Below are 24757 nucleotides of genomic sequence, written 5' to 3'. Positions count from 1 at the left end.
ACAAATAGGACCGAGGGGGCGGGATGGCTGCAATTTCGCGCCAAACTCGGCCGGGATTCCCAGGGTCGTGAGCAAGCGGTGTGGTGTCCACAGCGGCTGTCATGGTTCGTCCGCTAAACTGTATCGTCGCTGTGTCCCAGAACATGGGCATCGGCAAGAACGGGGACCTGCCCTGGCCGCCGCTCAGGTACCTACGGGCCCGGAGCTGGATTGGGTGTTGGGGGACGGGGAGAACTGGCGCGGGTTGCTTTTGATCGCGGCACCAGGGAGGGGCCTAACAGACGCTCTCGGTTGGGAGGATGGGATCGGACTTTTCACCTGAGCAGGCAAGAGCTGGGCCAGGGCTTCTTTCCGCCATCTGGAGCCGGCCGGCCAAGTTCTCGATTTCCGTCCTGCTCCTGTTGCCTGGCGAGGACTTTTCCCAACCCCCACCCCCACCCCCCCCAGTGCAGCGTCTGTCGGGAGGGTTACGGCTTGAGCCTACCAGATAATGTTCTGAGTAACCCTGTTTGTCTAATTTATAGGAATGAATTCAAGTATTTCCAAAGGATGACCACAACCTCATCCGTAGAAGGTAATGTGGGATTTTTAAGTGATTGAGGTTTGGGAAACATCTTGCTTGAGTAAGCTTATCAGTGCAAATTTTACTTAAATAAAAAGTTTTCCATGTTAATCTGGGACCTTTTGTCTTACCAGTGATTTATACGCAGTTCCCAAGGTTTGTCACGGTTTTTAAAAAAAAGTTATTTGAAATTTTATGTGGGCACGCGTAAATTGAGGTACTGGGCAGAATTAGCAGCTAGGTACAGGCTTTAATGAAAGAGCAGGGAAGGAGACCAGAGGAGGCCTTTGGCATAGCTGCTAAAAGCGATGGTAGGGCCTGGAAGGCAGTGAAGAAAAGTAAAAAAACAACAACAAAAAGAAACTGTTCCATGAACTCGATGTGGAGATCAGAAAGGTGAAGGTGATGCAGGAAAGAATCAAGGATGAACTCTCAGATCTTCAGTTTGAGAGTCTGGGTGACATGGAGAATAAAGAAGTGGAGAAGAGTGTGCAGGTGTAATGATAATTTTGAGGTTTGAGGAATTTGTGGGATCTCCAGGATAATTTCAGGTACAGCAAAGTGGGTGAATTGAGCCACTGGAGAGGACAACCATGGAAGAAAATATAGTGGTGAGATGCCCGTTGAAAACCTAAGAGATACGTATTTGGTCATAGGAGAAGAAATAGTAGAGTAAAAGACACAGTCAATCGGAAAGCAGATGCAGCATAACTTTAACAGGACAGGTACAAGGTCCTTGGATCTTGCACTTGGGTCACCGGTAGAGACAAGATAGCAGGAGCTTGAAGCTAAAGAATTGACATGAACCACTCTAGAATCCAGTGTATGATCTAGTAATACGAAAAGCATCCAACACCTGGCCTATTCACTTGCTTTCAGTAAACACAGTGTTTCTTTGATGAGTGGATGAAAGGATACCAAGGTTGACTTGGCTTTTTGTTCTTTTTTCTTTTTCTTTGTTTTTTTTTTTTTTTTAATTTTTTTCCAATGTCTTCCTATGCTCTTCTCTCATTATCTCCACCTTGTTGTTAGGCCAAGTCTGTACCATTTCTCATCAGAATTCCTCACCTTTTGGCTCTGTTATTTTTGATCACTGATATCTCCTTATTAACACTTAAAGCTCTGTCCTTGAAAATGCAGTGCATATTCTACAGGGGGCACCATGAATTATTGGGGTTTTAATTCTTAGAGGAAAAAAATTTGTCTCCACATTTGGAGGTGATAACTTGGTTATGAGTAATGATGTAAAATACAGAAAAATGCATAGTGTACTTGTATTTTGTAAATGTTAGTATTTTTGTTTAAAGAAATTCAAACTAATGATGATTCTTTAAAACAGACACGTGCACTTCTTTTGATAGCCTGCCAGAACATACCCAGAGTTATAGAAATGTGTGTATTCCTTTGATCCAGATATCTGACTCCCAAGATTTTTTTTCCACATAATTATATGAAAAATGGAAGTTAGGTGTATAAAGTTTCTATAGAAGCATTTTACTTAAAAAATAGAGGCACAATTGAAAGCACTTTGGCTTTTTAATTGAGTGGAATCCTAAACAGCTATCTTTAAAAGTACGGCTACTAATATAAATACAAAGTATACAAATGAATAATACTATTACATCAAACAGTTAAACGGTACTTACTAGATGTTCTAAATCCTCAATCCCCACAATAACCCTAGAACTAGGAACTACTGTTATCTCCATTAACATAAGGCACAGAAGATTCGTGACTTGCCTAGTAGATGACTGAATACATTCAGTTTCAGCACTTTGCCCCAGAATCTTGGCTCTTCACTATTATACATAATTGCAATTGATTAAAACTAAATATTGGATATAAATCAGATAACACCAAAGAGAAAAATAGTATATTTAGGAAATGGGTGATAAATGTCAATTTTGTAAGCCTGTTTTAAGTTTTAATTTTTAAAGCAGATCCACTAGGTGTCACTGTGACAGTCCTATCTCTGCACATATAAATGAATATATGAAAATATAAATGTATACTCCCAGAATATACTTATTTTTATGTGATTTTCTAGGTAAACAGAATTTGGTGATTATGGGTAGAAAGACATGGTTCTCTATTCCGGAGAAGAATCGACCTTTAAAGGACAGAATTAACATAGTTCTCAGTAGAGACCTCAAGTAAGTATTATCACAAATTCACCACAAAAAAATCATGTCCCATTTCTTATGGTAGAGGTCTGTGTATGACAAAACAAAATTGTATAAATATAGCGCTATTGATCACGCTGCTTAATGTCATAAAGGTGATTACAGAAAATGAATAAGCAGTTATTTATGCCACATGACAATAATTTCACTCTGCTCCTTAAGTGATTGATTTCACCACTCTGAAAAGTTACATTAAATCTCACTGGGGTAACAGCTCTGCCAGTTTCCTTGAACTGTTACTCAATAGGCTCAATTATCATGTATACAATACAGTTAATAACTTTTTTCTAGTTTCACATATGTTTTGGGGTTTACCAAGATTAAGTGGTTTATCTTCTCTCCATACCCTGCCCTGGATACAGTAAGATAGAAATTTTAGGATGGGCTAAAAATCAGTCATAACCTTGTGCCCGATTATTCCTAGTTTACCACAACACCCAAATAATATTTTGTACTTGTATTCTTTATGCAATGTCTACAGGTGAAAAAAATGAAAGTATTGGAATTGACCTAGGGATCCTGAAGAAAGAGAAATGTCTCCAGTTAGCTTCTGCTAGGAATTTTCCTGTCCTCCAATCTAACATTGGAGTAGATAGTTCCTGATGCCTGGAAATGCCCTGGGGACTTTATTACAAGGAATTGGCCTACACATTTGTGGTGCTGGCTAGGCAAGTCCAAAACTCTGTAGGGCACACCGTCAGAAAGGGCATGCTGGAACTCTTCAGCAGGATCTGAAACTGCTATCTGCAGGTGAAATTTTTTCTTCAGGGAAGCTGGAGGAGCTGCTCTTAAGGCCTTTCAACTGATTCAATCCTGCCTACCCAGATTGAAGTTGATTTATCAACTTTAATCACTTCTACAAAATACCTTTACAGTAATACTTAGATTAGTGTCTCAATAACCAAGGACTATAGCCCAGCCAAGTGAACACATCAAAGACCATCACACTGTGAGCGGGAAAAAAACATTATACAACTGTAGGCCAAGGGAGTTCAGGCTTATATAGATTTTTTTTCCCAAATCCCTTCTAGAATGGCACAGGTAAAAACATGAAAGAAAGTATACCAGAATATTTGCATTGATCGCCTTGGATGATGAGGAATAAGTTGATGTGCATCTTGCCATCTGCCTCAGTCTTTATACTGTTCTCTTTATTCTGGTTGCTAGGATATTCTGATTATCTTTTTTACTTGGTAGAATCCAAATTCACAGACTGTATAGCCATTCCCAGAGACTCTTTAATAACATCTTCTTGAATACTACTCAAGTTTATTTATGGCTAGCTTGAGCTACAACAGATATAAACAAATCTCAGTGGGGGGGATATTCAATTGAGCCAGCAAATCTCCGCAAATGATGAGTCTAATTTCTTCTTTATAACCCCCCCCCCCCGCCCCACTGTTGTGCATGTAATTGGGTTTGGTTGTTTCTTATATAACATTTGTTGCTATATTTCACTTGTTTTTTTTAAGACAAAATTTCAGAGTTTTTATTATCAGTTATTCCGAGGAAATAAACATACCAGTTAGGAAAACATTTTAGAGTTTATTTTTTGTGCTTCCTTCTGCTTCCCTACTTGGGGGTCAGTTACACACATAACCTGGGCACCTGCTGTATGCCATACAGTGCTAGATTCTGAATTAAAGGGGAGAGATTTACCCATGTAACTGCTATTGCTCAGGCAAGCTTTTAGAAATACTCAGTTTTTCACCACCACCCTCCAATGTAAGAAGTTGAATCCTCAAGGATAAATTGAATGGTATATAACTTATAGCTCAATAAAGTAATTTTTTAAGGCTTTGGAACCAAAAATTAAATAAATTTTACCACAGTGCTATAGCTTTGAGAGCATCTTTAGTAAATCCAAAATTTCCTTCATGATATAAGATGTTGTAAATTGTCTTCAACTCATGAAAGCTATTTGACATCTCATAGTATAATAATTTTTTACGGTCTGTCATATTCTCCAGAGTGATTAAAGCTTTCTCTCTTCTGCCCTCACTATTCACACACTTGGTACAGCAAAGAGTTACCAACCTGGCTTCTAATACCTGGTCTGGTACCTATTAACTTGATGCCTTGCTGAATGACAGTTTCCTTATCTACTAACTGGGATTAATAATGAGAACTTCTTAGGGTGATTTTGAGGATTAATTGAAATTTTTTATGTTAAGTTTATGGCACACAGAAAGGACCCTATCAATATCAGATCCTACTGTCCCAGCTTTTCTATTTTGGCAGAATTACCTTTGGTCTCTAATAGAAAATATTAACAGGAGCACAATGAGCAGGTTTGTGATCTCATTTTTTGCCCTAATCTATCACTTTGTTCTTCCTTCCCACAGTCTTGAGTCAAAAATCCCCTCCTGTCAACCAGAATCCTCCGTCTGCCCCCACCACTTTATCCTAGACTCCCGTTTTCTCCTGGTCTCAAGACCTTGCTCTGTTGTGCTACCCTTTACTGTTTTAAACCTCACTACATACTACTTCTACCTTCAACTTTCTTGGAGCTTTCTTGTGTTAAATAAATAACTTCTGTAACTTCAGTATAAACCTCAGTATCCTCTATGGTCATCCATCACTTCCGTGTCTTGCACATGTTTTTATCTCCTTTGAGACTGTCAGCTAAGGGATCATTCTCCAAGGAGTATTCTCTTTCATCACCCCACCCAGATGATGTACCACCTCTGCCTACCTGGCATCCTCCACACATCCCCATCGCATATCCTTTTCATACTATGGCCACTGCTGAGATACAGCTCTGCCTGCCACTGGTACAGTGGCACTTAGTATATCCCAGCACTTAGTATATCCCCTAGCAAAGCAGGGGTTCATAAATTTTTACAGAATGGATGGTCTTTAGGTGATTTATAAAAATAGGATGATCCCACATAATATCACTTTGTAACCTGTCTTTTTTTTCCCCATTTGATATATGGAAAGATTAATTTCTATGAATATTTTTAGTGGGTACATAGTATTCGATTATGAGGATGGAGCATGCTTGAACCAATTTTAATTTTAGTTGGAAATTCTGTTTCAGAGACTGAGTTTGAAAGGTCTTAAATTGAACATATTTTTGAATTCTGGTTAAGATATGATTCTAGCCTAGCGTTTTTTGTTTTTTAAATGCTTTCCCAACAGTCTAGGAAATTGAGCCAGAATTCCATCTGCCACATCATCTTTCACATCAGGCACAGTGAGAAAAGATAATGTTTATATGGTACCCTGAGGTAATCAAATGAGGCTGCTCAAGGCCAGAGGACACTGGTCTTAAGGCTCTGCTAAACTAGGCCACACCATCCTGAGGTCTGAGGGGACAAGAATTTGACACCTTTGTAGCCTATGGCCACCAGTTGAATCCCTTGTCTATGTAGGGAGTTGTAACACACAGACTCCCAATGTCAGGCTGCTGGAGTTCAAATCTCAGGTCCACCATTTCCTAGATCTATAACCACTGGCCACTGAATCCTTCAGCCTCAATATCATCTACAAAAAGGAATAAAAGTACTTACATAGGACTGCTAGTCTGATGCATATAAAGTATTACCTGTTCCCACTACTTGGGAGAGCAAATGGGTCCTCAAATGTTAGATCTTTCTAATGTAACTATCCAGGTAAAAAGCAGCCTCTCTGGAGAAGGGAGAAGGATGGAAGTATCACTGGTGTGCCTACTGTTTTGCATTATCTCTTAGTCTTCATGCCAGCCCTCTTCAGGAGCTAAGATTCTAAGTTTGAAACAAGATATCAAAGATGTCCACATGCTTGACTACATATGGAACCACATACCAACTCTCTTGTCAGGGAATGCAATCTCTCTTAGTCTGAGATAAATAGAGGAAGGAAAGTGGGCAATGAAATAAGTCACAGTATTGAGTGTTTGCTATATACTATTCACTGTGTTCCTAGGATTTGTGCTTTAACACAGTGAACACAGTGGCCTAATTAGCTCAAACATTAGCTCAACTTTTTGCTTATGTTTTTATACCCATCTTGGGTCAAGTGTTTCAAACATTCCTAAACTGCTAAGGAATAACATTTTGCAGAAGCATTTCCTCCATGTCTTTATGATAATTAAAATCTGAAACAAATCCTTAATCTAGTCTTTGTTTTCCTTTAACAGACTCATTACAAAAGGGTAAAAAAGTAGTCTTCACCTTAAGCCCTGGAAGCATTTCAAGCCATTGTTCCATAATCTACACAGAATGATTGCCCCCTTTCTTTGAATCCACGCCAAACATTTATACCACCTTCTAAATTATTTTGCTACAACCCACCAATTTCTAGGACACCTCTTCAAATTCTCCTCTCATGTCAGATCCTAAGTCACTATGTCAGATCCTAAACCACCATTTTTCATTCTTCCCTGACACCTGTCATCATTTCTGACTTCAGCATCCTCAGTTACTAAAACCACCTGGACTGTGTTTGTCATTCTAGACTTTAGCTAGACTACATTCTCCCCAAGCTCAAATCTAGACTCAGTTCTCCCCCTACACAGCCTTGTCCAGCCTACTCGCAGCCTCCCTGACACCTTAGAGACTTCCTTGGCTCATTTAACCTCACCCTGGTGTGCGAGTCTTTTTTCAGCTTTTAGTCAAAATACATTCTTTGTGCTATCTTACTCCTTTAGAGATGACAAAGGGTGAAATAAGTAAAATATCTATGAAGGAGGTGAGGGAGGAGGCAGTGAAGAGAATTAGTAATCTCCATTAGCTGTTGATTAATCATTGTTATAAGCACTAGTTCAAAGACAGTTACATAATTTTTTAAAGCATCACTCTAAGAACTTGACTTTGAATTATAATTTCTGTTCTCTAATTACAATGAAAGTCAAATTCTATGTTTCTTCAATTATAAAGGGAATTATCACTCTCCACCCGCCCCCTCCCCCCCCCCAGGAAAAAATAAACAGTTGTGGAGATAGGGAGAAATTAAACTGAAGATGTAACACTGAAATTAATTCTTTCTCCTTTGGATTTTAAAAAAATATACATGCTTATTAATACTTCATCCACTTCTATATTTCAAACATGAAAAGTCTTTTACTCCCCATTCATCACATATTAACAGTTTGAATATCATTCCAAACTACAGTCATTCAAACATACTACTCTCTCTCCAACATTTTTTTTTTCTCTCCAACATTTTTTATGAATCTTTCAAACATAAAGAACCTTAAACACCTGTATACCTAACACATAGATTCCACCATTAACAATTTATTATGCTTATTTTACCATCCATCCATGCATCCATTGGTCTTTTTTTTTTAAGCATTTCAGAGTAACATGGAAACATCAGTATGTTTTCCCTTAAATACTTCAGCATATATATATATCATTAACTAGAGTTCAATATTTCTTTACAATTTTTTTAAGTTTATTTATTTTGAAAGAGAGCAAACATGCAAGCACGCCCACACACAAGTTTGGGAGGGGCAGAGAGAGGGAGAGCAAGAATCCCAAGCTGACAGCGCAGAGCCCAATGCAGGGCTTTATTTCAGGAATCCTGAGATCATGACATAAGCTGAAATCAAGAGTCAGACGCTTAACTAACTGAGCCTCCCAGGTGCCCCATCTTTTGAGATAAATATACATACAATGAAATGTACAAGTCTTAAATGTACTTTTGCTAAATTTTGACAAATGTATGCACCTATGTAACCCCATATCAAAGATGGAGAATTTTACCATGACCCCTCCTAAGTTCCCTTATGCCTCTTCCCAGTGAATCTTTACCCCATCCCTCCAGAGACCACTACTCTTCTGATTTTTTTCAACCATAAATATCACAAGATACCAGAAGTGTTTCTGTTTTTTGATTCATTGTGGACCGTACATACACAAATATGGTTTGAACTATTGGTCATAGGCCATATTGATGTTAAGTGTTTATTATTGAAAGAATTCATATTTATGATTTTGGTTTTATAATTACTTATTCCAATTCAGATTACTTGACTGGTATGAATGGGTTTTATAGACATTATTTGTAATTTTTTTAAATTCAGGGAACCTCCACAAGGAGCTCATTTTCTTGCCAAAAGTCTGGATGATGCCTTAGAACTTACTGAGCAACCAGAATTAGCACATAAAGTGGACATGGTTTGGGTAGTGGGAGGCAGTTCTGTTTATAAGGTAAGTAAAATCATAAAGAAATGTTCTACCCCACTTTCCTTCAGATTCCCTGCCATCTGAACTTTTAAAAAATTAGGCCATGAGCAAAGGAAGTACATTATCCCTACTGTAAACTAGACACATTGTCAATTTGATTTATTCGTTTTAGATACTATCATGAAAAGTAAATAAAAATATAAAAGCGAGTTTTGAAGCCTGTTCCAGTTGATTTTCAATTCCAAATAGTTGATGTTTCTTATTTAAAAATATTCTAGGGGCTCCTGGGTAGCTCAGTTGGCTAAGCAACCAACTTCGGATTGGGTCATGATCTCACGGTTCATGGGTTCAAGCCCTGTGTCAGGCTCTCTGCCTACAGCTGGAGCCTGGAGCCTGCTTCAGATTCTGTGTCTCCCTCTCTCTTTGCCCCTTCCCCACCCTGTCTCTCCCTCTCTCAAAATAAACACTAAAAATGATAAAAAACATTCTAAATCCTTCCCTTAGAATTGTACTTGCATTGGGGCGCCTGGGTGGCTCAGTCGGTTAAATGTCCGACTTCAGCTCAGGTCATGATCTCGCGGTCTGTGGGTTCGAGCCCCGCGTCGGGCTCTGTGCTGACAGCTCAGAGCCTGGAGCCTGTTTCAGATTCTGTGTCTCCCTCTCTCTCTGACCCTCCCCTGTTCATGCTGTCTCTCTCTCTGTCTCAAAAATAAATAAATGTAAAAAAAAAAAAAAAAAAAAGAATTGTACTTGCATTGCACTGTTTTCTACTCCCTAGATGTGCCCTGATATACTGAATTCTCCCCTTTTTCCAAGAATATATAGGTCCTTACTGAGAAAGGACGGGGCTCTCAGTTACTATACACTGACTAAATGTATACGAATTTGTTAAAAGAAAACTTAACAATTTTGTATAATATGAAAGCATAGGAAAACTATTACATATTTCATAATAATAGAAAAAACGAGTAAAAGAGAAAAGAGTCCTTATTTTTTTTTTTTCCCCAGTCTTGAGGTCTGTTTTTTTTTGTTTGTTTGTTTTGTTTTTTTTTTACACTTATGCCAGGAATTCATAGGGAAGGGGTTCCAACAGTTCAGGCTCTTTTCCATTGGTTCTCCCAAAATGTACTTCTCTGGGTGGAGCAGGCTGGCTTTTCAGTTGAACCCATGTACCTTTCTCTTTGGCTTCCTTCTTTTTCAGATCATTTTCTTTTACACACTTCAGGAAGCTATCTCGGCTCTTTTGAGTGCATTTGCTCAATACATACATTAACTCTCCTGGCAAAAATCTGCCCTTGTTTGTTTACAGCAATGCAAGTAGCATGCTGGGTAACATTGTAGACTCTTCCAGTTTTGCAGTGGTAACATTTGTGAAACATTTCTTGTTGAACAGTGCCCATTCCCTTGATGTCCAAAATAAACCTTTCTTGTAGATTCGCAGGTATGTGGCCAACGGAACAACTCCATGTTTCCTAGAACACCTAGAGCACATTCAGCAGGTGCCTCTCCTCTTTCCCTTGGTGAATTACTAGAAGATGGAGGCTCCGGCTGAAAACTTCATTTTTTTTTATTTTATTTTATGTTATTTTATGTTATTTTATTTTATTTTATTTTATTTTATTTTATTTTATTTTATTTTATTTTATTTTATTTTATTTTATTTTTTAATGTTTATTTACTTTTGAGAGAGAGAGAGAGAGAGACAGAATCTGAAGCAGGCTCCAGGCTCCGAGCTATCAGCACAGAGCCTGTCACGGGGCTCAAACTCAAAAATTGCAAGATCATGACCTGAGCTGAAGTCTGATGATCAACCGGCTGAGCCACGCAGGCACCCCATAAGATTTTATTTTTTTAAGTAATCGCTATACCCAACATGGGGCTTAAACCCACAACCCTCACATCAGGAGTGTCACATTCCACAGACTAAGACAGCCAGGTGCTCCAAAATATTTCTTCTTTTGAATACCAAATGACTTTCAGCTTTCAAAATTTTTGAGGATAATAAATAGAATTTTTGGACTCTTAAAACACTAATAAAAAATTAAAGTTTATGGGAAGGAAAAAAGCCAGCCCCTACACTTTGGTGTCTTGTTATAACATGTATACACTGAATTTGTTTTAAAAGACTTAAAGATATAACAGGATCTCAGACCTGTTTCTACAACCTTTGGTTTGCTTTATTTGTTTTATGAGGAAATGGACATTTTCCTTTGATCTTTCAGCCAAGCATGAATTTTTAGGAAAACAAGTCATTTCTTTATTTTGTTCAATATGCATTTTGAATGATTTAATACCACATTCACTTGAAAATCTACTTTTTATAAATATTTAATTTTTTTTTTTTTACATTTATTCATTTTTGAAAAACAGTGAGACAAAGTGTGAGCAGGGGAGGAGCAGAGAGAGAGGGAGACACAGAATCCAAAGCAGGCTCCAGGCCCTGAGCTGTCAGCACAGAGCCCGACGCGGGGCTCGAACTCACAGACCGCGAGATCATGACCTGAGCTGAAGCCGGAACGCTCAACTGACTGAGCCACCCAGGCGCCCCTATTTTTTATAAATATTTAAATATATAATTTGATGTATTTATATGTACATAAATTATAAGGAAGTAGAATCTCCACCTGGTAATTTTATATTATGCACCTGGCCTCTCATCACCATAACTTATAGAACTTTTAGGCTCATCTTCCCTGGGGCCAGCCTGTTTTTGTAAACACAGTTTCATTGGAACACAGCCATGCCCATTGATTTAGTATTGTCTACAGCTGCTGTTGCCCACAAAGGAAAGAAGGAAACCACATGGTCCACAAAGCCTAAAGTATTTACATATGACCCTTTACAGAAAAGGTTGTGCCATATAGTATTTCCTTGGATACAGACTTTCAAATGCTGCTGTGGTTCGTCCTATTCAGTTTTTCTAATTTTTGATAACATTAAGAATTGGTAGGATATTTATTTGATTGGGGCAAGAGAATAAATGATTTTATATTTACTGTAGTAAAAAGCCAAAAATAAAAAGTAACATTTGTTCTATGCCCTTATTTGGAATTTCAAGGATAACACACACTTGAAATTATAGATTTTTTTCTTCCATAAGTTATTTGAAAATCAAGGGTTATTAGTTTCTTGGAGATGCAATTAGGACTCATGACTTTTTATTAGAGTTTTAAGATACTCATTCAAGTGCAGTTTTTTCTATAGAAACTATCAACAGTAGCATAGGCTATAGTTAGAAAAGTCATTAACAATATAAGGCCAATACAATCATTAGCAACAGAGGCTAAGAAAGTAAATTACCTGCTAGCATTGTAGCTATCTCCTAAGAAATGGAAGCGTTATTAAATTCTGTGTAAATGTACTAATTAAGTATGCCCTTGGGATTTTTAGTAATCAAAATCTCATAAAATTATATACTATCTTATCCATATATATACATATGCAAATTTTTCTGTGGAGAGCAACTAGATAATTTAGGGTTCTTAATTCTTAAACAACCACCAAAGAAAGAAGATAATACTGAATGCTTAAATGAAAAAAGAATTCGTGTAAGCAAACTAGAGGCCAGAATATATTTAAACTCACTCTCATAATTAGTGATAATTATTAGTGCCATTCTCAAAATAACTAAGACATACTTTGCAGGACCCCAAACTTAATAATAGGATATTTAAATAGCATGCTTTGGAGGTGACAAGTTATGGAGCATGTCTCTTAATACCAGATACAAACTTGACTATGTAATTAAAACAAACAAATCTTAAGAGTCTCTGTTTCTTTTGACAGATAAATAAAGAAATTGATGCCTCTTGTGTTTTTTCAAAGGAAGCCATGAACAGGCCAGGCCACGTTAGACTATTTGTGACAAGGATTATGCAGGAGTTTGAAAGTGACACATTTTTTCCAGAAATTGATTTGGAGAAATATAAACTTCTCCCAGAGTAAGTAAAATGTTATTAATTTGTCTGAAGTACTTTTGGATTTCCTGCTTAAGAATCAGAGAAACAGTTTATCTCTTCATATTGAATTTGGAGTAGTAATGTGTTCTGCAGACAAAAACTAGTAATTTTGAGGGGCACCTGGGTGGCTCAGTCGGTTAAGCGTCCGACTTCAGCTCAGGTCACGATCTCGCGGTCTGTGAGTTCGAGCCCCGCATTGGGCTCTGGGCTGGTGGCTCAGAGCCTGGATGGAGCCTGTTTCCGATTCTGTGTCTCTTTCTCTCTCTGCCCCTCCCCCGTTCATGCTCTGTCTCTCTCTGTCTCAAAAATAAATAAACATTAAACAATTTTTTTAAAAAACTAGGAATTTTGGGAAATCTGCTTTAACAAACTTGGGATGTTTAAGTTTTAATAATTTGACTGAAATCTAGAGAGTAGTCATTAGCTCATTCTATGAGGTCTCTGCTTAGCATCAGACACTGTCTTAGGCACTGGGGAAGCAGTGCTTACCAAGAAGATGTCACTGCTCTCTAAGATTAGAGTATTTGTAGTAGAAAAGGAGAGTAGTAAATGAAAGGTAAACATTAAGAGAGTTGCTCTATGGAGAACTGAAATATTGTGATGTGGTAAATACCATATTGTCTGAGAAGTCCTCTCTGAAGAGGTGGTGTCTACGCTGAGATCTAAATGTCAAGAAGCCAACCATGCAAAGAGAAGAGCATTCCAGAAACCAGAGAAATAGCTCGTGTAGAGACCAGAGGGCAGGAACAAGCTTGGTTGTGCTCCCTGACCCTGAGCAGGGACTGACTACTCTGAGCATTATAAGCAAGGGGGAGGCCAGAGGGGTCAGACCAGACACAAGTTTAGAGGGTTTGAAGAGAGGGTGACATTGTTCCAGCTGTTTGTGGAGAACAGAAGGGACAAGAGTGAAGCTGGGAGACCAGTTAGCTGCAGGAGTTGAGGTGAAAGAACAAGGGACTTGGATAGCAGTGGTGGTGATGGAAGAAGAGATGGAGTTAAGATTTCAGTATGAAACTGCCTGATTTTGAAAACTCACAGCATTTTAGTTTAAAAGCACTTTTCATACTTCAACTTTAAAAAAAAGTTTTTTTAAGTACTTCTCAGCTATTGGCTATGAAGAGTAAAAGTAGAAGATTAATCGTATCAATGCTTTCAGACTAGGTTTTAACACATCCTTCTAATATTAATAAATATTAATAAATACGGTGTATTATATTCAATGATTTTCGTGTTAAACTATTCTAGCATTTCTGGAATAAATCCACTTGGTAGTGTGTAGTCCTTTTTATATGTTCCTGGATTTAATTTGCTTATATTTTGTTGAGGATTTTTGCATTTATATTCATAACGGATATTGGTCTGTAGTTTCATTTTTTAATAATGTGTTCACCTTGTTTCGGTGTCAGGAGAGTACCAGCCTCACAAAATGAGTCAGGAAATGGTCTCTTTCCTCTTCTATTTTTTTTGGAAGAGTTTGTGAAGGATTGGTATTAGTTCTTACTTATTTTTTTTATTTTTTTAAGTTTATTTATTTATTTTAAGAGAGAGAGAGAGAATGAGGGAAGGGCACAGAAAAGGGATTGAGAGAGAATCCCAAGCAGGCTCTTCACTGAGAGCACAGAGCCCGATGCGGTGCTCAGACCCATGAACTGTGAGATCATGACCTGAGCCAAAACCGAGAGTCGGATACTTAAGTGACTGAGCCACCCAGGCTCCCCAGTTCTTTAAATGTCTTAGAAAATTTTAATAGTGGGAAGCTTCAGATAGGAAATTTCTATCCAAAACCAAATTCCAAGGAAATTGCTCAAAAATGGACATTCTAGACAAGGCTATGAAAGAAAATGGAGTCTTTTTTTTTTTTTTTCCTGTTACATCATTTGATGGTTGTCTTACTTTGAAGCCTGTACCAACATAGTAACAACCTCCTCAACGCAGAGTGGAGGGAATCCCCTAAGGGGAGATCTGGAGTAGGTCAGTCTTTCCTGAGGTAGAAAAAAGAGAAACCTGGAAAGACAAAGAGAATATACTTTGTCCCTGAAAATCTGTAATGTTGCTCAGTTCTTGAGCTGCATTCTCTCCAAATGTCTGTACACTGGGGAACTTAGAATTGCTCCGTACTGTCCAGAAATGAGCTCTGATTGTCCTCTACTTCCCCTTTTTCTTCTCCCACAGCTACACAGAGTTTAGAACCCCCCATTCTCCCTATTAGTGGCCCTCTTGTAGTGACATAAGTTTCAGTTCAAACAGTTATCTTTTATTAACACCATACTTCCTGGTAATAAAAGCACTAGTAAAATGAAATAAAGATGAGAGGACTATTGTGAAGTGCAAAGGGAATAAAATTAGAATGTGGGTGAAGCCACAAGTGGTAGAAACCTAAAAGCAGAAAAAAAATCTTAACAAAGTTAGGTTTTACTTTGTGTCTGCCTTTTTCCCCCATGGGTCATTGTCTGCATAATTCTTTTTTTTCTTCTTTTTTTTTTGACAGCAGCATTCCAGCCTGTCCTCTAAGGCTGTGCCCTCATTCATCTTACCTGTAAGAAACCTTTCCCATCTCAAACTATTTCACACTAGGCTCCAGCCAAACCAGCAGGCCTAAATGTTTTATACCAGCAGTTTTCTGCTTAATGAGCCCCAAACAGCTTTTTCCTTGTAGTTAACAGCGTTCCATATAACTATGCAAAGAGGATAAAGGCCAGAAGAGGCCTTTGAGGCCGTAGTTGGCTCCAGACCTGGGACAGATGCCCCTTATCAATGGACAAATTTAAGAAAGTTTTTGATGGGCTAACAGTTCCTCTTCTGTTCCCATTAGTTCCTGACTAGCCAACCGGATCCTTATTCATACTATTTGTATGTCTCCTCCTGAGCCTGTGCTTGCTATTGTCTTCATTTAAATTTAGTTGTGAGTTGTTTCTTATAGATAACTATTTACCTCTTTCTTAGACTTTACATTACATCATCTCAGTATTCTCATGCTTTGTCAGTTCGAATCTTATGTTTCTTCATATCTACTGGATTCCTTACTGCCTGAAGATTCTAGAGGGGGATCTCTATCTGGGTGGTTCATAACAAATAGGAGGCATTTCCACATCCTGTTAGGCTTAAACTCAGAGTTCATATGTGGCTCCTAAGCAGTTTGCTCTTCAGAAAAGTTTGGAATTATGATGGTTGGGGTAGTTCTGTCATTATTAAACAGACTGAATATGGGGGCGCCTGGGTCACTTAATCAGTTAAGTGTCTGAGTCTTGATTTCGGCTCAGGTCATGATCTCACAGTGGTGAGATTGAGCCCTGTGTCAGGCTCTGCGCTGGGCGTGGAGTCTGCTTGGGATTCTCTCCCTCCCTCTCTGTGTGTAGGCATGCTCTCTCTCTTGAAAGAATAATAGACTGAATATATGAATATTGTGAGAAGTAAAATTAATCCGAAGCAGAGTTGAATTTCAGTTTCACAGAGCAGATTAACATTAATACCGTGGCTGCTGACTATACCCAGCCAATAACATAGTATTTCTAAGTATTATTTGTGGTTTTAGAAATAATTTTGATATTTTGCTTTTATCTTTTAACTGAGAATCTTGATACTCTTGAGAATTTTACAAACACACAAAAATGTAAATGTTACTTTTTGGTGACTCATTCCAAAGAAACTAAAATTATGGTTAAAAGTTGGCCTCGAAAAATCACTGCTTTAAAAAAAGAAAAATGCTATATTGCTACTAAAACAGTTGAACAGAAACAGCTCAGGAAATGGTTAGTAAATGGAAACATAGATTTTATTTTCTTTATATGTTATTATACTATTGTTACTTTATATGTTTATGTTTTTTATCAAATGGCATAACCTCTGATTAGTCAACAAAAGGTTAATACCTATTATTACTCAGCATTGCACTGGGTATCATAAGAGATTTAAATCTTTTCCTATCTTATCCCTGCTACAATGAAATAGAAAAATTAGAAAATTAGAAATTAGAAAATACGGGGTGAAAGAAACTCATAATACTAAAGAATAACATTTATAGAGCACTTAATGTAATGAACTCAGGGCCAGATTATTCATAAGGATGAAGACAACAGAACCAGAGTCAAACACAAGTCTGATCAAAGCAGGTGTTCCTCATCCCCACCTGGAGCACATGGGGGTGCAGCTCGCACAATACTGAGGAAGTATAAGATTTGGGTTGGAGACGAGAGTGGTCAGTACAGTCCTCAGTGGAGGACCTGAGGGGATTTTTTGTTGGTGGTGGGTTTTTCAGTGGGAAAAAAATTTTATTGTAAGAATACAACGTGAGACCTCCTCTCAACAAAATTTTAGTTTTCCAATTCAGTGTTGTTAACTGTAGGCACAGCATTGCACAGCACATCTCTGGAACTTAATCATCTTACACAACAAGCTTTATTCCCTTTGAACAACTGTGTTTCCCCTTTCCCCCCTACACCTGTCAACCACCCTTCTACTCTCTGTTCTTATGAGTCTGACCATTTTAGATAATGCAGTATTTGTCCTTCTGTGACTGGCTTATTTCTGTGACTGGCTTATACTTAGCATAATGACCTCCAGGTTCATCCATGTTGCTGCATATGGCAGGATTTCCTTCTTTTTTGAAGTTGAACAATATTCCATTGTATGTAAATACAGTATTTTTGTTTAATCGTTCATCTGTTGATGGGCATTTAGGTTGCTTAGCTACTGTAAACTAGGCTGCAGTGAACATGGGAGGATATATATTTCTTTGAGGTTCTGATTTGTTATCAAAAACAAAAAACGAGATAACAAGTGTTGGTGTTGGTGAGGATGTAGAGAACTCTTGTGTACTGTTGGTGGGAATGCAAACTGGTAGCAGCCACTGTGGAAACAGTATGGAGGCTCCTCAAAAAAATTAAAAATAGAACTACCACATGATCTAGCAACTCTGCCTCTTGGTATATACGCAAAGGAGGGCTTGGGTTTTGAATTGGAAGGTGGCGGGAACACAGATCTAAGTGAGAGAAAATTTCAGATAAACAGTGATGTCCATAAAAGAACTGCCGTGAGGAACACTCTGGGAAATTAGAGCAGCGTGGTGTCCATTGATTAAACAGCAGAATCTTTCACCATACAGGACACATAACTTCAGTTCTGCTCTAAGCAGGTAAAGGTTGTATCTTGTTTTTCATTTGCTCACGCAAGAAATTTGATATCAAGTGTAAGATTTGCAAAATGTTACTAAATTTCATACTAGCTGGGTGATAGTGGAAAGGTAAAAGAAACTGCTGACAGTGGCTAGTTTGAGACAGAAGAATTAGGAGTCAGAAGGAAAGGATAAATTGCACTTTTTGTTTCCTAACTTTCTGTACAGTTTGCAAGTTTTTCTTTCTGTTTCCTACACTGTTCCATAGTGTATTTGTATGATACCCAGTTTCACCGTGACTTAGCATTGTGAAAAAAAAAAAAAAAAAAATGAAGACGAAACTTTTATTTACTTTATTGATGCCTTTTGGCTGAGCTATCTCTTTTTAACTGACACAGTATATATCTTTTTTTTAATTGACAAATTATTCCACATATTTTTCTTTTACAGATACCCAGGTGTTCTTTCTGATATCCAGGAGGAGAAAAGCATTAAGTACAAATTTGAAGTATATGAGAAGAACAATTAATGTGAAGGTGTTTTCTGGTTTATTTCAAGTTAGTTCCCCCTCCCCTCCAATTACATATTTTTTAATATTAGAAAAAAAGACTTTTATGACTTCAGGTCAATGGCTAATTATTTGTAAGCAATGAGATTTTATAAACTAATCTTAAGTAGACTATAGTTAAGATTAGTCTTAACTATTCCATATCAGGTGACCATTTATGAAACCTTTTTTGCTGTAGCTGTATGATGCCCATCAAGGACCAGCACCTGCCTACGGTAGCATATCTTTCAAAAACCAAAGTTGAAAAAATTCCCCGAGAGCATGAGTTGAAACTAGGACCTATAGAGATAGAACTAGACAGATTTGTCCAAAGGTCAGACATGGATTATAAACAGAAGAGATAGAACTCAGATATTAAAAGAAAATTAAAATAGAGACTTTGAATTCTCTATGCATTTCATTCAGTCTTCTCAAAAAAGGTTCTGTTCACTCAGGCAATCAGTAAGTTGAGGGAACTCTGGTATATTCCATTGGGATAGTAAAGAGGCAGGTAGGACACTGTCTTTTTGAAGGTTAAAAGAAAAGGTCTGAGACCTCTAAAAACTCTGCCTCTGATCTTCTGTGGGATTCCATGGATGTTACAATGATAGAAAGAAGAATAAAGTTGTTCTTTACAAAAAAGAGTGATTTAAAACAAGCATATGGCTAAAATTAGAAATTAAAAAGGTAGTGAAATGAAACTAGATAATGCAAGAAACCAAAATTATGAGGTTGGGAACAAAATTAAACTTCACTGAATTAAAAAGTGAAAATTAAAACATGTTTTCCTGGGGCGCCTGGGTGGCGCAGTCGGTTAAGCGTCCGACTTCAGCCAGGTCACGATCTCGCGGTCCGTGAGTTCGAGCCCCGCGTCGGGCTCTGGGATGGCTCAGAGCCTGGAGCCTGTTTCCGATTCTGTGTCTCCCTCTCTCTCTGCCCCTCCCCCGTTCATGCTCTGTCTCTCTCTGTCCCAAAAATAAATAAACGTTGAAAAAAAAAATTTTTTTTTTAAATATAAAAAAAAAACACAAGTTTTCCTACCATGTTAGCAAAGATTTGGATTTGTTAGGTATCCAAAGAAAGGGCATTTTTTGCCTTGTAAATTAATACAACTTTTTTAGAGTTTAAGTTAACAATATCAATTAAAATTTAAAATATTCTGGGTTTGGACCCAGAGCTGAGTTTCTACTTCTAAATATTAATCCTGAACAACAAAGAGATAGACCCAAGAGAATTTGTTGCACTGGTTTTTTTCAACTTGGAAACAGGGATACCTGGGTGGCTCATTCGGGTAAGCGTCAGACTCTTGATCTCAACTCAGGTCATGATCTCACAGTTCATGAGATCAAGCCACATCAGATTCTACACCGACAGCACAGAGCCTGCTTAAGATTCTCTCTCTCCTCTGCACTGCTCCTCTTGCCAACTCACACACGTGCACTCTCTCTCTCAAAATAAATAAACTTAAAAAAAAAAAAACTTAAAAAATAAAACTTGGAAACAGCCCAAATGACAATCAATAAAGAAATAACCAACCAATATGTCTGTAGAATTTAATATTGTCTGTAACAGTTAAAAAGAATGAGGTACTGACAGAAAAATGCCAAAGACTGTTAAATAAAAGAAGTGAATTGTGTATCATACCTAAAAAATTTACTGATGGTATATAGTACGTGTAGGAAAATGTATGCTGAAACTGTCGACAGTATCAGAGTTGAGCATGTTATTTTATGAATTAGGTATGCCTATTGTAATTAGATTTTTTTAAGTATTATGTGCTTGATTTCATGAACAATTAACATAATAATTGAGTCCCTTATGTTCAGCTGTAAAATTAGAATATAGAAATCAAGAGTATAAAGAAATTTACTAAAATCTTCCAAAGAGGGGGGGAAAAAAAAAACATCACAGACAAGAAAAGGAATCAATACTGCATGAGACTTAAAATCCTTAAGAAAACAGTGGAGCTTTCTGCAAGGAACATAATCAGCAAACTATTAGTACAGGTATCTAGAATTTTTAGGACTCAGATACTTAGAAAGAAGCAAGCCATCTAGAGAAGAGGAAACCCAAATAGCCAATAAATACATGCAAAGATAAATATTCCCACTGGTAACTGAGGAAATGCAAATTAAAACTGCAGTAAGGTACCATCCCACATACTCAGATGTGGCATTCTCACCAACACTTGACATTGTCAGCCTTTTACCATGTTTGTTGGCAATATTTATTCAGGATGAAGAAGCACATACCCTTCGACCTAACAGTTGTACTCATGGATAAATACCAAGAGAAATCTTTCTATGTTGCTATCTAGAAATTTGCAAAAGAATGTAGCAGCAACCCAAAAGGACTAAAGAACTTAAGTCTGGTAACTATTTGGGGACAATATGAGAGGAAAAGTGGGGATAGCTGTCTAACTGCTAAATCCTCATTGAGATATCAGGAAATCACTAATATGTAAAGTAACAAATCAAGATGTGATCAATTATTTGAGAAAAAACAGAAGAAACTGTTAAAAGCCATTAATCTGGAGAGTTGGGAGGGTGTGGGGCAGGAGACTGCTCAGGTTTTTTATAAACTTTAAGAGGCTAAAAATAATATACATTAATACATGCATTCATTTGAAAAATGACCAAAATAGTTAACTGGAGGAAAGAAACCAACATAAACATAACTACCAGAAGGAAAAGCTAAGAGGATGAAAATGCTTGCCAATGAAAAGGACATTGGAGGTTGGGAGAGAGCGGACTACTGTTTTCACTGCAAGACTTTTGGAATCTTGATTTTATTTCACCATTTTCATGTATTTAGTAAAAATTCTTCCTTAAGAAGTTGCTAGTTTGTAAGTGCTGACCTCCTGATACTCCTTGAACACCTCACATAAAATTTCAGACTCTTAATGGCAATTTATCCCCAGAGTCTGCTTAAAAATGTAAAGAAGAAAACATAATTAGCCAAGGGTCACACAAAATTCCAAAGACCAATTGCTAGAAAACCATCAGGCTTTCTCTCGTGGTGCCTGGTTTGTTCATTTTCAAGACAAATGCAAGTCTTCCTTTTTCCACATTGATTTATAAAACAGCACTGTCAAGTGTTGATAATTGGAGGCTAAAATGTAAATAATAAAACATGAACATGTGTTCTAAATATTCAGGTTAGCCCATTTTATGTTTCTGTGGGGTTGAAATTATGTAACATACCCACGTCCTAATAAATGTTTCTCAAAATGTCCTCACTAGTACACCTGTATGAGGGATGGGTCCCAGAATCTGCAGAGTAAACAACACCCCCAGATGATTCTAAAGCGTATCCAAGGATGTAAATCATTGAGTGAGAGTGCTTCTGGCCCTGCAGGGGGAAAAAAAACAAAACAAAAAAACCCCTGAAACTTTATTTCGTATCTCTAGGACATCTGAATAAAGCAAAATAGAAAAATGAGCAAATTGTAAATCAACATGTATGAGATTGGAGAAAGTAAAATTGTAAAGGTTAGAACGATGTGTTGCTGATCTATATTAAGAACTAGATTTTCATTAAATATGTAATAAAAATACATATGAAAGTAATATCAGTAGCTCAAAGAGATACATAGTAGGTAAACACAGGAACAGATGTCCCTTTAACAAGATGCTTTATATATATATTTGGTAAACTAAAAACTGCAGCAAATGACCTATAGGCAACATGACTGTGAGGGAAAAGTCGGCTGGCCAGCTGCCGAAAGGGTTCTGAAAAATAGTGATTTCTGAAAGATTGAAACTTGTGAACAAGGATGTTCCAGTTAGGACAAAAAAGAAATATATCACTAAATGAGTATCAGGAGTAGAATAAGAGACTCTTAACGAAAAGGTATTGGTCAAAAAAGGGATAGAGCTTCTGGCTAAACACAGAGGAAAGAAGCCCTACAATCTATGTGAAGTTGGGTTTTCCTGGGACAAAAATGAAATTGCATTGCCGACCATTTCTAATTATTTGGTCCTGCCCTTTCTGTTCCCCAGGAGACCTCAAGGGGACCGGGAAGTTTTTCTGTCTGTACATTGACATTTCTTTATTCTCTAAATCTCTTTACTCTTGGAACAAAGGAACAAACCACACTGGTGTGTGTGTGTGTGTGTGTGTGTGTGTGTGTGTGTGTTTTAAGTTTGTATAATTTCAAGAGAGAGGGAATCCCAAGTAGACTCCGCGCTGACAGCACAAACCTTGACGTGGGACTTGATCTCAAGAGCCCTGAGATCATGACCTGAGCCGATGCTCAACCAACTGAGCCACCCAGGCACCCCTGTTGTGTGGTATTTTCAAATAACTTTGCAGTCAGTAATTAAACTAGATGTGAAACTTAGTACTGGAGGACATGTTTTAGGTAGTCTGTACTTCTTTGCCCCAGGACCATCGGACACACAAACCCTAAAGGAATAGAGGGTTAGTCTATAAGGGGGGAAGACTTAATGATGCCGGAGCTCAGGAAAAAGTGTAGAAAATAGAGAAGAGAATTTCTGCTGCACCTACTACACAAAATTATTTGGGAAGGCATCCTGAATGACACCTTTTTTAGAGCCCCTGGTCATAGCACCTGCAAAGGGCCAATGTTTGCCTGCAGGTTTTTTTATTACCAGTCCTCTTTGATAGGTGAATTATCAAATCTTAAGCTCAAGGGTTTTCCCGTAGTATTTTATTATGAACTATTTCAAGCACACAGAGAAGCTGAATTATACATTAAGCACCCATTCTTATCCATCACCTAGATTCTGTCATTGTTAACACTGCTATCTCTGCTTTACACATATTTAGCCATCCATCCATCCATCAGTCGTTCTTATATATTTTGATACATTTCCAAGTAAGTTTAGATCTCAGGATGTTTCATCCTTAGATTCTTAAGCTTGTATGTCATTAACCACAGTTCAAAATCTGTTTACTTTTGGGGGGAAGGGTAAAATCTATATGGAGAAATGCAGATCTTAAGTGTACCATTTTATAGGTTTTAGTAAATCCATGTGTCTTCATGACCCAAACCTCTGTCCATCACCCCGGAAAACTCCTTCATACCCCTTCCCAATAGCAAGCGCTATTCTGGGGCTTTTTTCCCTCATTTTAGATTATTTTTGCCTGTTTCTGAACTTCATATGAATGGAATCATACAGGATGTCTGACTTATTTCACTCAGCACCATTTATGTGAGAGTCACCCATGCTGTTACATGTGTCACTGGTTTGTTCCTTTTTATAACTTTGTAGTGTCCACTGTATGGCCACACCACCATTTGTTTATCCTTTTTCCTATTGATAGACATGTGGACTCTTCTGAAGTGGGATTTGAGCTTGGTATTGAAGGATCTAGAGAGATGGCGACTGACGGTCAGGAGGAAGGCAGATATATGCTCCCGGCAGAGGAAAAACCATGAAGAAACTTCATCTCCAGATTCCAAAACCCAGCACAAGGCCTTACCAAGGAAGGGCAAGTGTCATCAGGCCCCACGTCCATCCAGCGGCAAGCACCTACTTCACCTACTTCACCTCACTTCGCCAATCTGTTCTCTTTCATAACCATATCTAGTTCAGGTCTTTATTTGCTCTCACTTGGACTGTTGGGGTAATCTAAATTGGCGGTTTTCAATACAAATAAACTATGATAAACATGGCCAACAAATAGTCTCTGAACTGCACCTCTTATTATGCCACCGTCTCCCCTTCATGCTGACCCAACTAAGACCAAACTCCACCTTGGCCTTTATGGTCTTCTCCAGATGGCAATGATCAATCTTCCCAGACTTACTGTCTAAAATTTCTACTCCCTCCATGTCACACACAAGCCACCTTCAGCTCCTCACAAGTCCCCACATAGAGCCAAGCTTTGCCACACACACCCCCTTCCTTATGCAGTTCTCTCTCTGTATAATGGCTCCATCCCTGTATTGTCGAGTGTAAATCATATGTGTTCCTCAGAGTCCTGTCCAAATTCAGAGGGCTCCCTCTCTCATGAAGCCTTCCTTCTCACCCTCCTCTGAATCACCCAGTGCTACCTATCTCTGTTAAAGCACTTACCCGCAGCTTGCCTAACAGCTGTTTGTTATTCTCATCTCTCTTTTATCAATTAGGAGTGTCTTCAGCTGCAAGTACCAGCAAGTCCCGTTAACAGTGGGGTAAACAAATTTGGATTTACTGGCTCTGTGTTTCTCTGGGGTTTTCCCTCAAGATTTCAAAATGACTACTACTGCTTCAGAAATCAAAGCATGTTCACAGCAGGAGGAAGAGAGGAAGTGAGAAATGTCAGGCACATA

The 24757-nt window shown here is 38.0% G+C and overlaps 1 protein-coding gene across 5 annotated transcripts; it reads left to right on the top strand.

Moving 5' to 3' along the window:
- The first annotated feature begins 76 nt into the window (after positions 1 to 76).
- On the top strand, positions 77 to 24126 carry DHFR (dihydrofolate reductase). Of its 5 annotated transcripts, none has more exons than XM_043593112.1 (6): positions 77 to 187; positions 525 to 574; positions 2610 to 2715; positions 8759 to 8885; positions 12687 to 12802; positions 23767 to 24126. In XM_043593112.1, the coding sequence occupies exons 1-6, from the start codon at positions 102 to 104 to the stop codon at positions 23879 to 23881; spliced, it is 600 nt and encodes a 199-aa protein (XP_043449047.1). In that variant the 5' UTR covers positions 77 to 101; the 3' UTR covers positions 23882 to 24126. The 5 variants fall into 5 exon arrangements, with proteins under 5 accessions (XP_043449047.1, XP_043449033.1, XP_043449056.1 ...); XM_043593098.1 differs by having other exon boundaries at positions 12648 to 12802; XM_043593121.1 differs by lacking the exon at positions 23767 to 24126 and adding an exon at positions 18381 to 19121.
- The last annotated feature ends 631 nt before the right edge of the window (positions 24127 to 24757 follow it).

The sequence above is a fragment of the Prionailurus bengalensis genome, chromosome A1, assembly GCF_016509475.1.
Source record: "Prionailurus bengalensis isolate Pbe53 chromosome A1, Fcat_Pben_1.1_paternal_pri, whole genome shotgun sequence".
NCBI lineage: Eukaryota > Metazoa > Chordata > Mammalia > Carnivora > Felidae > Prionailurus > Prionailurus bengalensis.
This window is presented reverse-complemented; position numbering and strand designations above follow the sequence as displayed.

Bases quoted from the DNA above. Each gene is read 5' to 3' on its own strand.
- DHFR (XM_043593098.1), top strand. From the start codon at position 102: ATGGTTCGTCCGCTAAACTGTATCGTCGCTGTGTCCCAGAACATGGGC. The intron at 188-524 runs GTACCTACGGGC...TCTAATTTATAG, and splicing joins CTGCCCTGGCCGCCGCTCAG to GAATGAATTCAAGTATTTCC. The intron at 575-2,609 runs GTAATGTGGGAT...GTGATTTTCTAG, and splicing joins CACAACCTCATCCGTAGAAG to GTAAACAGAATTTGGTGATT.